A 12,988-nucleotide genomic window follows, 5' to 3' on the forward strand; every position below is an offset into this window, starting at 1 on the left:
AGTTCAACCTAAATAAAATAATTAACATTACAAAGCTGATCTAAGTTTGAACTATTCTGCAGTAATCGCTTAGACCAGTCTCTTTTTGCTTACTTATAAAATTTGATTTTTTTTTTTTTTTTTTTTTAAAAACAGAAAAAAAACTACTTTATCAATTGACGTTAGTTTTGGAATATGATGAGCGTGTACATCATAAAGATTTTTTTTTTAATTAGTTGGAGTACTGGATAAGAAGCATTAAATCTCTGGACTCATTGTCTCGCATGTTAAAAGATATCACAATATGGTCTCTACTAAATCCGATAGTATTTGTAACTAACAGGGCAGTGTTCAGGTCCTCACAATTTACGATTGAAACATTTCTTTAATATTAAAAACTGCACGTTAGGAAAAGATGTGCACCTTAATGGTGAGGAGGTGAAACAAGTCAAGATCACTTCCATCGTTTAATCCTGCATCCGTCATATCTGTTCAACCTGTGTTCAATACCATTTTGAACGACAGCAAGACATGAAGTTGAAATTCTTATGATTGGGGCTAGGACAACAGCATATTCTTTTCATTGTTTTGACTCCCAAGTATATATCAGACACAATCAACCAAAAATCACATCGCTCTACATAAAAATATAAGATATCAATGGATATATACCTGAGAATCAAAACAAGGAAAATAATATGCTTTATGATCTGCAATGACTTTTGTACAATCTGGAGGAAAGAATCTCTTCAATAATTCTTCATAAAGACATTGCTATTGGTGGGATTCTTCATAAAGACATTGCTATTGGTGGGATTCTTCATAAAGACATTGCTATTGGTGGGATTCTTCATAAAGACATTGCTATTAGTGGGATTCTGGATGCTTCGCATGCTTCACATTTCAGATGGTTTGGTCACATACAATGTGCCATCTCTTGCTTAAACTCCATAACACCTGGATACTTCAGGCACTGGGGAGCATAATAGACCATAGAAAACCTGGCTTAACTATGCAAGAAGTGATCTGCATGCAGCACGATTGATATCAATCCTTTGGATTAAGAATCACGGAAAGCAGACATGAGATGTTTAGTGTTGCTCACTCCGGAGTTTGGAACACTTCCAAGACTAAATAGAAAAGCTGGATGACGACAACCTTTCCATCTAAAAGTTTTCTTTTTCTGAGAGGGACAGTCAGTGAAAAATTAAAGCTCCCATCAGCAACCTTGTGTGTGAGAAAAAAAAAATAAATAAATAAATAAAAACTAGAATAATTTAATTCGCAAAAATATGGGATGTAATTAAACATTCTCAAGAATTTTTTGTAATTGGTCTGAATAAATAATTCGTTAAAATAAATTACAAACTTTTATGGACCATCGAGTTTTTTGTCTGTTTATTCATTTACTAGCAGGCAGTCCAACATTGCTCAGTCGTAAAATATGCTTAAATACGATATTTTTATGCAGATTTCATATTTATTATGAGCGACTCAATTCTCTATCGATTGCATATTATATTGTACTCAATATATAGTAATGATTTCAAAAGTAGAAAAAAAAAACACCTGATGCTTTGAAACAAAAACACAGCACTCCAGCCTTAGTTGTTACTGTCTGAGCTATCAGCAGACGAATAAGAAAGTTAAAAATGAACCGACGGTAACATAAATGTATATATTCACGCATGTGTACAAATAATGTTTAGATGACTTATGCCTGCCAAGTTCCAATGTTTTTTTTTTTTAAATTTGGATCATTTAGCAGCTATTTTTACTGGCTAAAAACCCAGAAAAGAATGGTCCACAAAAAAAAAAATTGGAATCATTTTCACGCTACTCTGCGACCTTGCATTTCAGAGGAGATACACTTTAAGAAAAAAAAAAAAAAAAAAAAAAAAATGGAGGCAAAATATGCAGACATTGGGAGTTTTATGAATTAGATATTTTTTCTTTTTTTTAAATTCATCAACAAGTTAATTCAATCAGGCCTCTTTAGCATGCATACTAAAAATGAGATTGTGCTTAACTTGTGCCCTTGTGGGGAGGCTTTCCAAAGCTACACCTTTTCTGTATTTTTTTCAGTGTATAATACTTATAAATAGTTATACAGTAGAACCATGGGATACGGCATTAAAAATTAGTAACAAAATACAATGCAATATATAATATACATGTATATGCCCAAATTTGCATATATGCATAGAGTCCTGCAGTTTTGCTACCTCAGTTGCCTTCCCTGTGATTTTGTCAAACTAATTTACACACACAAACTAGCTCGCAGCATGGCGCTGCCCGGTCATACAATATGATTAACATTTTAATTTATGCAGATTGCATAAGTATTATTATAGAATCAATCTTCTAATGAATATTATATATTACGAATAATTGGCACGCAAAAAAAATAAAAACAAAATAATGATAATGTCGTTCATAAAATTCTGTCTGTGTTTGTTTACTATATCAAATCAGCTGATATTTGGGCTTGTTGATGAATGCCATGAAAAAGTCACTTGATTAATGTTTCGTACACAATTTTAAATGGTACATCTTTTATAGTAAATTGAACTCATTAATAAGGAAAAATTAAAATAAAATGGTGAGGTACACACAGGCTTGAACAGGGGATCATTCGATTTGTAATCGAATGATCTACCACTAAGCCATATTGCTAGATTATAATAAATCTGTTTTAAGAAGAAATGATTTGCTGAAATTTTATTATCTCCCTTGCTGGTCTAATGTAAAATATTTTCCTGTAAAAATTCTTCTTTTTATTTATAAGAGAGAAAAGCTATTTTTAAGATCAAATATTTTCGATTTTTGTTACTTATTGGAGGAATTTTTGAACAAAACATATCTAAGAACACTGCCAGACACATGAATTAGGTTTTGTGTGAAATTTGCAAAGCTCAACTTTTTCGGAACATATGAGGAAGTAACTCACACACAAAGCGACTTTTAAATAATAGTGTGTATATATATATATATATATATATATATATATATATATATATATATATAGACAGGGTTTGGCATGACGGGCTTCTCAGAAAAATCAGATCATCTGGTATCACTAGACAAATACTTAATTAAATCTTAAATAAGAAAAGAATCTAGGTTGTCCTCGACTGTCATACATCCAAACAATGATATAAATTTGGGTGTACCTAAGCATACATCCTCAGAGATTTCTTATTTCTAATATTCATAAATGACCCCCCCCCCCCCCAAATAAAATTGTCTCTGAGATGCGTATATTTGCTGATGACACCACGCTCTGTAACAGGCACGAGGGGAAAACAAACGAACACATATCTAAGAGAATGTCAAAAACACTAGATGAAGACCTCCAATCTGTGGTGGAATGGGAACAAAAATGGATGGTCACATTCAATGCTGCTAAGACTAAACTGCTTCCTTCAATAACAAAAAACCTTTTCTACCACCAATAGCTATAACTAGACATACATTACCTGAAATTACTTCTTTCAATCTCCTCGGCTTTATGTTCACAGGGAACAGGAATTAAAACATATATTGAGAGCATTGCCAGGGCCGCTGTGAGGAAGGTGGGCTCTCTCTATCGTGCTAGAAAGTTACTTATGCCTGAAAGTATCCTTTACTTCCACAAGACCACCATTCACTCATGTATGGAGTATTGTTGTCACATTTGGGCTGATGCATCCGGGTTTCTGCTTTCCCAACTGTATTGACATGCAGAAGTTCAAATGTAATGTAAACAGATATCTTGCTGCTCAACTCCCTACAACTTATGTCCCTGGTAGTAACCCCTTACATCAAAATGGCACTGTGGGGTAAAAATGGTAAAAAGAAATCTAGCAAAATGAAGATTGAAAAAAATTTGTACCATTTTGAATATTCAGATTGTCATTTTGGATGCTATTCTCCCATTAATCTCAGACCATCAGGTGCGCTGTACTGCAAACGGACACAAATCCAAGATCACATATCCACATGACTATGTATTGAGAACTATCAAGAATGCTAAAATTGATTAGAATGCAAAAATGGCAGCAATGAATGAAGAAAACAATCAGACACCTATAAATGCAAAAAGTGAAATACTTACTTTTCTGCAAAATATTCAAAATCACCAACAAGATCACATATTCGTAGGCCATTCCTGGTTGCCTGGCAATTAATTAAAACATCATTTAGTTTAAATACATACTCATAAAGGAAAAACGAGATGCCAATAAACCAGCTTGCTTCTTTACTGCTTTTCTATCAAACGACTGTAGAATTGGGTTCTTTTTTATATTTTCATATTGAAAAACATAAAAAGGTGACGTTTGGATAAATATGCAAGCATTTACGAGCATAATTGTAAGAACCTCGTATTAAATTGTAATATTCAAATCAACGATAAGTTGGTATGTCCATTAGTTATTCTTCTTATATTTATATTTCATCTACTCTAATTTATTGAATTCAAACATATCCCAATTTTTATTATTTTTATTGTATCTTAATATATTGAAATAAGACCCCATACTTAAGTTATTTAATATTTTATCCATAAATTCTCAAGTAATAATGTATTTAATATCCTAAGCTATTCTTTTGTATTAATATTATTCAATTGTGATTAACAACATATTTTACTTCAATCTATCATTGTCTATTTTGTTCCATTTTATAATTTTAACTTATATTCATTAATAAATTTTTTTTTTAATTTTATCTCTTATGTATTCATGACCTTATCAGCTTAATTTAATTTTATTTAATTACTACTATTTTATTTTTATTTATTTTATATATCTTTATTTTAATTGTTTTTAAAGTTTTACTCTAAATATTGTATAAAATTTTAAGCATTGGATTTTGTGCTTTAGAATGTAACTGACAATTGGTACCAATAAATCAGCTTCCCACTTCATTAACTACTGATTGTGATTTGATAAGTTGGCACTTCTGCAGTATGCACATGGCGGCCATTGTTAGGAGGAGGGTGATAACTCCAATTTCTTCTTTGTCAAATATCACGGCAAATAAGTAACAAGGAATTTTTTCCAAACAGAAACATATAATTTGAAAACCAAAACAGTTTTTGTATAAAAATGTATCAATATATAATTTAAAAGTCTACATAAGAAAATATAATTTAATTAAAACAATTTTGTAATGAAAGCAACATTAGATTTTTATAAAATAAAATTGCTTTTTTTGCTTTCAAACAAATAATTTAAATGAAACATTTTTCAAATTAAAGCAACCTTGAAGGGTCACCAACAAATTTAAAGGAAACATTTTTCCGAATTAATGCAACATTAGATATTTTTTTTTCCGAAACATTTTTTCAAATATAAGTAAAATTGTGTCAACAAAAAGTCTGCATAAGTTCTTAGACTGAGAAGCATCACCTGGCGACAGTTCAGTGAAACGCACCAAAAAAGATGACCACCATCCGCATAATGCAGAAGTGCCGATAAGTTTATCTAAAATTAAGGTGCATATGTAGAATTTCATTAATTAAAAAAATAATAATAAAATCTTTACAATGTACGTATGTCGTATTCCAAACATCATGTAAATTGATCAAGTAGTTTTTTATTTTTAACGAAGAAAATCAAAATTTACAATTTTTTAATGATTAAAAAGTTTCAAATATTTTGAATACAAACAAAATCCCAGTAACCGATAAATTGTCGTCCTTAATTTCAAAACAAAAAAAATGGTGGTTCTTGGATCCTGTCTCGCTTCTTGATAAAACTTGATTTTCTTAGTTAAAAAATAAAAAATAAAAGAATCAATTTACGTAATTTTTGGTACAAAGATTTTCTGTAGATTTGTTTTTTTAATAATTCTTGAATAGACAGAAAAATCTGAATAGAATTTTTTTTTTTACAAAATTGTTTAAACCATTAAATATTATGTTAATGTTTAAGGGAAGTAATTTATAAACAAATAAAAACTTCATTTTACAATAACAATAGATTTTTATTAAGATATGTAAGTTATACGAGGTGCATTCAATAAGTTTCCAGACTTTTTTGTACAGGTATTTAAAGTTGTTGAAGACGCTTGAAAATTCAGTATGTTATTGCTATACATCTTATCAGACGACTGACCAATTTTTATGATTTCAGGTTCAAATGAACAGCTACAGCAGGAATTGGAATACACCCTACTAAAGCCTGATTGTCACAGCTGGTGAATTTCAAAAATGCAATTTGGGTGTGAGGACAGTTTAGAAGAACGATATGCAATAAAACTTTTTTAAAATTGGAAAAAATGTCACAGAAACGTATGAAATGCTTCAGGCTGAGGGATGGTGAGGTGTGGGAGGAGTAAGGAAGTCAGAACAACAGAGTTGATTGGCCAAATAACGAATTTCATGGATAAGGACCGTCTGCAGAAGATTTGCGCAAAATTTGTCCCAAAGTTACTCAGAGACGGTCAGACTATTTGACCAAGATTGGCATCAAGACGGTTCCGCACCCTCCCTATAGTCCAGAACTTTCTCCCTGTGACTTTTGGTTATTCCCTAAGCTCAAGGAAAACCTTAGAGACTATTGTTATGAGACAGTTGAGGAGATGAAAGAGGCTGTTATGAGGGTCATTCACACACTCTCACAAAAGAACTTCCACGAGACCTTGCAGAAGCTGTTGGAACGATACAAGTGCATTGCAGCTGGAGGAGATTACTTTGAAGGGGACTAGAGTTTAATGTGTGTACACTATCAATAAAAGTGCCCATACGAAAAAAAAGTCTGGAAACTTATTTAAGGCACCTCATACATATAAAAAAAAATAGAGTTAAAGTAATAGTCACTGGTTGGTGGATAGTTTCTTTTGCTTATAAAAAATAAACTAAGAGATAACGCTGCTTAACCGTGAAAATATTGATAAAGTAGTTACCTTATTTGGTGGTTAATTTTTTTCAAAATGGACAAATTAAGATCATAGCAAAATGGTTAAAAATGGTGTGAGGGGTCATCTTGTATGCATTTCAAGAGGCATCAATTTGACCAGCTTAGCCGTACAACCATTTGCTTATCTTTGGCTTGATTAATAAAAAGAGGTCTGTATGATTTACATTAGAAATAAATAGTCTGTATTTATTCAGCGTTACCTGGGTGTTTTTTTTTGTTTTTTTTTAAAACATACTTCCTAATTTTCAACGTAGTGCTACCGGAAGTGCTAACAAGGCAAATCAGTTCCTTTCACTTTTATCGTTCTTCAGTATTTTTAAGCAATTCATTAAAATAAAATAGAGAAAGACATTGTTGAAAAATATATAATAAAAATTACAAAAATAATTAGTCTTTATTTGCACCTTTAATAACAAAATTAAAAAATAAGTTATTTTATTTGCAATTTTATAAGAATTTTATGTTTATGAAATTATAAAAATACTTTTTTTAATTTTAAAAATAAGTTTTTTTATTTGAATTTATATAATAAATGTTTATGAAATTATAAAAATATTTTTTTTTTATAAAATTTTAAAAATAAATTTTTTATTTGAATTTATATAATGTTTATGAAATTATAAAAATATTTTTTTTTATAAAATTTTAAAAATAAATTTTTTATTTGAATTTATATAATAAATGTTTATGAAATTATAAAAATATTTTTTTTTTTATAAAATTTTAAAAATAAATTTTTTATTTGAATTTATATAATAAATGTTTATGAAATTATAAAAATATTTTTTTTTATAAAATTTTAAAAATAAATTTTTTATTTGAATTTATATAATAAATGTTTATGAAATTATAAAAATATTTTTTTTTTTATAAAATTTTAAAAATAAATTTTTTATTTGAATTTATATAATAAATGTTTATGAAATTATAAAAATATTTTTTTTTATAAAATTTTAAAAATAAATTTTTTATTTGAATTTATATAATAAATGTTTATGAAATTATAAAAATATTTTTTTTTTTATAAAATTTTAAAAATAAATTTTTTATTTGAATTTATATAATAAATGTTTATGAAATTATAAAAATATTTTTTTTTTATAAAATTTTAAAAATAAATTTTTTATTTGAATTTATATAATAAATAGGTTTATGAAAGTATAAAAATATTTTTTTTTTTATAAAATTTTAAAAATAAATTTTTTATTTGAATTTATATAATAAATGTTTATGAAATTATAAAAATATTTTTTTTTTTATAAAATTTTAAAAATAAATTTTTTATTTGAATTTATATAATAAATGTTTATGAAATTATAAAAATATTTTTTTTTTTATAAAATTTTAAAAATTAATTTTTTATTTGAATTTATATAATAAATGTTTATGAAATTATAAAAATATTTTTTTTTTTATAAAATTTTAAAAATAAATTTTTTATTTGAATTTATATAATAAATGTTTATGAAATTATAAAAATATTTTTTTTTTTATAAAATTTTAAAAATAAATTTTTTATTTGAATTTATATAATAAATAGGTTTATGAAAGTATAAAAATATTTTTTTTTTTATAAAATTTTAAAAATAAATTTTTTATTTGAATTTATATAATAAATAGGTTTATGAAAGTATATAAATCAAATAATGGAAATCAAAATAAATAATTTATGCGAGAGAGAAAAAGTGAAAGAACTGATTTGCCTTGTCACTGCTTCTGGTAGCGCTACATCAGGTATTAGGAAGTACATTAGCCAACTATAACCCATTTTTTAAATGGGATTTTCAAAGTTCAATTATTATGGTATCAGTTGGTCATTATCTTATTCAACCAAATTTTTAAGAAACTATCATTGTTTTTGTTAAGGTAATGTTTCTTTAACCTCCATAAATTATTGGATGATAAAAGCTTAAAAAAAAAAAAAAAAAAAAAAAAAAAACTTGTGCTTGTCCAGAACTCCCCTACATAATAAAAAAAAAAAAAAAGAAAAAATCTGTATGATGTACACACACATGATGGAAAGAAAATATTGCATTCTAAAAATCATGTGATTGATTCAGTAGTTTTATTTTTATAAATAAAAAATTGTTTTGGGGCATATTCGAGCATTTTCAATGCTTCTCCCTCTCCCATATTAAAAATGGCTTTCTAAACTCTTGCAACTTTGAATTCTTTGGAGAATTTGAGAAAGTTTTAAAAATGTCATTAATCGTTTTTAAATGTTTAAATTTAATTTAAAGAAAAAAAAGTTTTCAGATTTGACATTCTCCAAAAATGATTAACGAATTAGCCAAAATATTAAATTCTAACAGTCTAGGAACAAGCCGAGCATGTGGGATCCCCCCCCCCTCCACCTCCATAAGTAAAAAAAAAAAAAAAAAATTACTTTCACCATGACTAATGTTTGTGCAAAATTTTAAAAAATTCCAAGGCATGGTTATTAGAAAAGGTGCTATCGGATGAACGATTTGGGGGCAACTTTACTCCTATAATGCCCTCTAACGGGGATGGGGAGGGGGATACCCAGATTTATCCTGGAAAATCCGTTCTGGTAAAAATTTACTTTTATTACCATGGCTAATGTTTGTGCAAAAAAAAAAAAAAAAAAAAAAAAAATCCAAGGCATGGTTATTGAGAAAGCGGACAAACGGGCGAATGGGAGTGAATTACTAGGTCCAACCTCTCCTTTGTCAAGGGACCAATAAGCCAAATTTATGGTACAATAACAAAACAATTTTGGTAATAGTCAGCTAATGTACTTCCTAACTTCCAGTGTGTCTGCTACCGGAATTGGAGATAAGGCAAATTAGTTCCTTCACTTTTTTCTCTCATGCTTAAATCTCCCTGGTGCATGAACGTTTTTCCGATCGTTCTCTTTATTTAATAATCATTGAAAAGTTTTTTTGGTCTTATTTTAATTAAGAATGGTGAAATTAGACTTTCTTTTTTTTTTTTAAAAAAAGAATTACTGAAAACACATTGAAAAATCTTTTAAGTAATGAACTATTTAGTTTATGGAGCAATGAATTTAGTTTATTATGCGCAGAACTGTGCATCACTAAAACAGTAATGAAAGACCTATTAGATGAAACTTCGAACACGTTTAGTATAATGCAATGGTTGGTAAGCCTAATAGCCGACAAACAAATTTGCCTGCTTGGATACAAAAAAGAAGGAATATTTAACGCAGAAAGGGCAAAAGATGTGTTAATAGACATTCATATACTTATTATATAAATTCAGAAACTAAAAATTTATTTTTTAAATTTCATAAATATATTTTATAAAATTCCAAATCCAAAACTGTTCTAATTTTGTTATTAAAAGTGCAAATAAAGACCAATTGTGTTATTTTTATCTTTTTATAATTTTGTTAATTTTTATTATATATTTTTCAGTAATGTCGTATTTTTATTTTAATCAATTGTTTCACAATAGAAAATACTGACGAACAATAAAAGTGAAGGAACTGATATGCCTTGTCACTGCTTCTGCTAACAGACACACCAAAAGTTAGGAAGTATGTCAGCTGATTATAGCCAAAAAAAAAAAAAAAATTTTTACATAGCTAATAAAATTTGTTGATTCCCTCATTCAAATTAAGTTTTTCCTAATAAAAAGATTTTCTTTTCAAAATTGAAATCAGGTTTTGTGAAAAATAAAAAATTGAATTATCTTATTTAAATTCCCATTGAAATGTACAACTGTACTATTTACATCTAAAAGTTTTGCATTTTAAGTCGTACGACCATTTTTGAAAATTAAATCCGGATTTATTCTAATTTTTGTTTCTTAATTGCACTCAGATTTTTTTAATTTTTGGCAAGGATATTTTTTTTGCATGATATGCGAGTATATCGAAGAATTATTACTTGGAATATGATTTTCATCTGTGCCATATATGTATAAAATGCATCTTGTCAAAAATGCAAGGTGTTTGAAAGCACCTTGCATTTTTGACAAGAATAATCAGAGAAAAAAAAGAGGGCAGCAAAAAAAAAAAAAAAGAAAAAAAAAGTGGTTGCAAGCTATTAACTGTGCAAAGTACAGTCATTTTTTTTTTTTTGCTAAATTGTTTAAATATTTTTAGCCTTATTTTGTATATAATAAAACTGTGATAATTAAGTAGAATTATCGGGTGAGAGTTTTCTGCGAGACTATCGTATCACTTTAATTTGGTTATATGCAATGAAAAAACGCAGAGCATTTGAAACATGGAATACTAAAAAGTTAAAACATTTTATGCTTCAAACACCAACCATCATTTTCAAAACAAGTTTAATAATATTTATTTCAAACTGACAGTGGGAAATTTAACAGTTGCTTAATTAAAATAAAATTTTTAACATCAAAATGTAGGAATTTTAAGGCATTTTTAATAGTAGCCAACAAAACAAAAAAGAGGTTAAAAAATAAATATACAAAAAATAAATGTTACCTAAGACAGATAAGTTACTCTTCTACCTAGATGGATAAGTTATTTTTGTGTTTTAACTTATTTTAAAGAGTTTTTCAGTTAAAAAAAAAAAAAAAAAACAAAAAAAAACCGGGTATCGACTGTTCAGTGAGGGAAAGAAAAAAAAAAAGCCCTTATAAGCATTGCACGAAGACCCTCAATAATTGTTAAAATGTCAAAAATTAAACAAAATACTGGTCAAACCATTTAATAAATATCAACCATGCAAAACTGCAATGTTTAATTAGTATTTTGTTTATTTTTCGATTTTTTTCATGCATCAACATCTTTTTTCATCCAATGTTTATGATCAACATCTTTTTTCATCCATTTTAACTGAACTGAGTGAACATGCAGCTTCTTTTGAACTAAAAACGCTTTAAGATAAGTTTTTGTGTTTTACAAAAACTTATACCGGTAAATAGAAGAGTAACTTATCTTGCCTTTGGTAAGATTTATCTGTTGTACATTTATTTATTTTTTTTTTTTTTACTCCTTTGCTGACTTGTTGAAATCTTTTTATATTTTCAAATAGTTACATTTTAGAGTGAAAATACAGAGAAAATCCTTTTTCAACAATTTTTCCCCTACAAATTTTGGTTAATAACTATTAAAAAAGTCAGTTGTCAGCGTTTTTGTTCATATATACAAAGTTGAATTTGGACAAACATCCCTTTCATTTGACGTCGGCAAAATTATGGCTATGCTAAGAACAAGGTTCGTACAGATTTTTTATGTCCATTTTCAATGACTTTTCAAAGTTTTTCAAGGTCTCCTCACCAGGCAAAATTCAAGTTTTCAAAACAAAATTTGATATATAAACAATGATATAATAATAAAAAAACTTAATTGGCAACAAGAAAAGTCATTTTCATTTCTCTTTATTTCATGAAGTAGTTTTAAAAAAGGTCATAGTTATTTATACAAAGTTTTCTAACGCGCAATAAAACTGATCAACTATTTACACCTTTCGTTCGTTTTGTGTTTAGTGCCAGTCAGGTGCGATTTCAAGGCATGTTCACCCATTTTGCTTAAAACAAAGCAACCATATTTACATTCCCTGACCCATGGCCAACCAAGTGCGATTAAATGTTATTTTCCCCACTGTGGATTGATCTACACTGTTCATTTTACATTAAAATTTTAAATTTCCAGTATTGTGGATACAAGAGTGGTTACATCCCTTTTATCATGAAACGATCCGATGTTATATTGAAAAACAGATAATTTCATGATAAAGGGATGTTACTCTTGTATCCATAAGAACACAATGTAACTTTAAAACTATGTATTTCGATTTTATTTTTAATATTTAAAAAATATTTTAATGCCAATTTTATTAAAATAATTTAATAGTATTTATTTCGATTTTATTTTTAATAATTCATAAATTTTTACTGGACATAAAGAACACAATTTTCAAGATCGCTACGGTCTTATCCATTTTATTTGGACCATCCAGCCTCTTTTTTTTTTTTTTTTTTTTTTTTTTTTGAGGAAAAGGGTCATTTAAAATTTATGGCGGCCACACTACCCCCACCCCAAATTAAATTATAAATGAAAGCAAAATAGAGGGAGATTTTGATTTTATTTTTAATATTTCGACAAATTTTTACTGGACATAAATACAATTTTCAAGGCCTTTTCA

The 12,988-nt window shown here is 27.6% G+C and overlaps 1 protein-coding gene across 1 annotated transcript in view; it reads right to left on the minus strand.

Annotated features, from left to right (window-relative positions):
- Positions 1-12,988, minus strand: part of LOC145260631 (adenylosuccinate synthetase isozyme 2-like) — a 140,243-nt gene that overhangs the window by 33,920 nt on the left and 93,335 nt on the right. Inside the window, exon 6 of the mRNA XM_080118952.1 lies at positions 4,076-4,137. Within this exon, the coding sequence (XP_079975078.1) occupies positions 4,076-4,137 (62 nt within the window). The remainder of the gene's footprint in view (positions 1-4,075; positions 4,138-12,988) is intronic.

The sequence above is a fragment of the Euprymna scolopes genome, chromosome 36, assembly GCF_053919585.1.
Source record: "Euprymna scolopes isolate OS-2025 chromosome 36, ASM5391958v1, whole genome shotgun sequence".
Taxonomy (NCBI): domain Eukaryota; kingdom Metazoa; phylum Mollusca; class Cephalopoda; order Sepiida; family Sepiolidae; genus Euprymna; species Euprymna scolopes.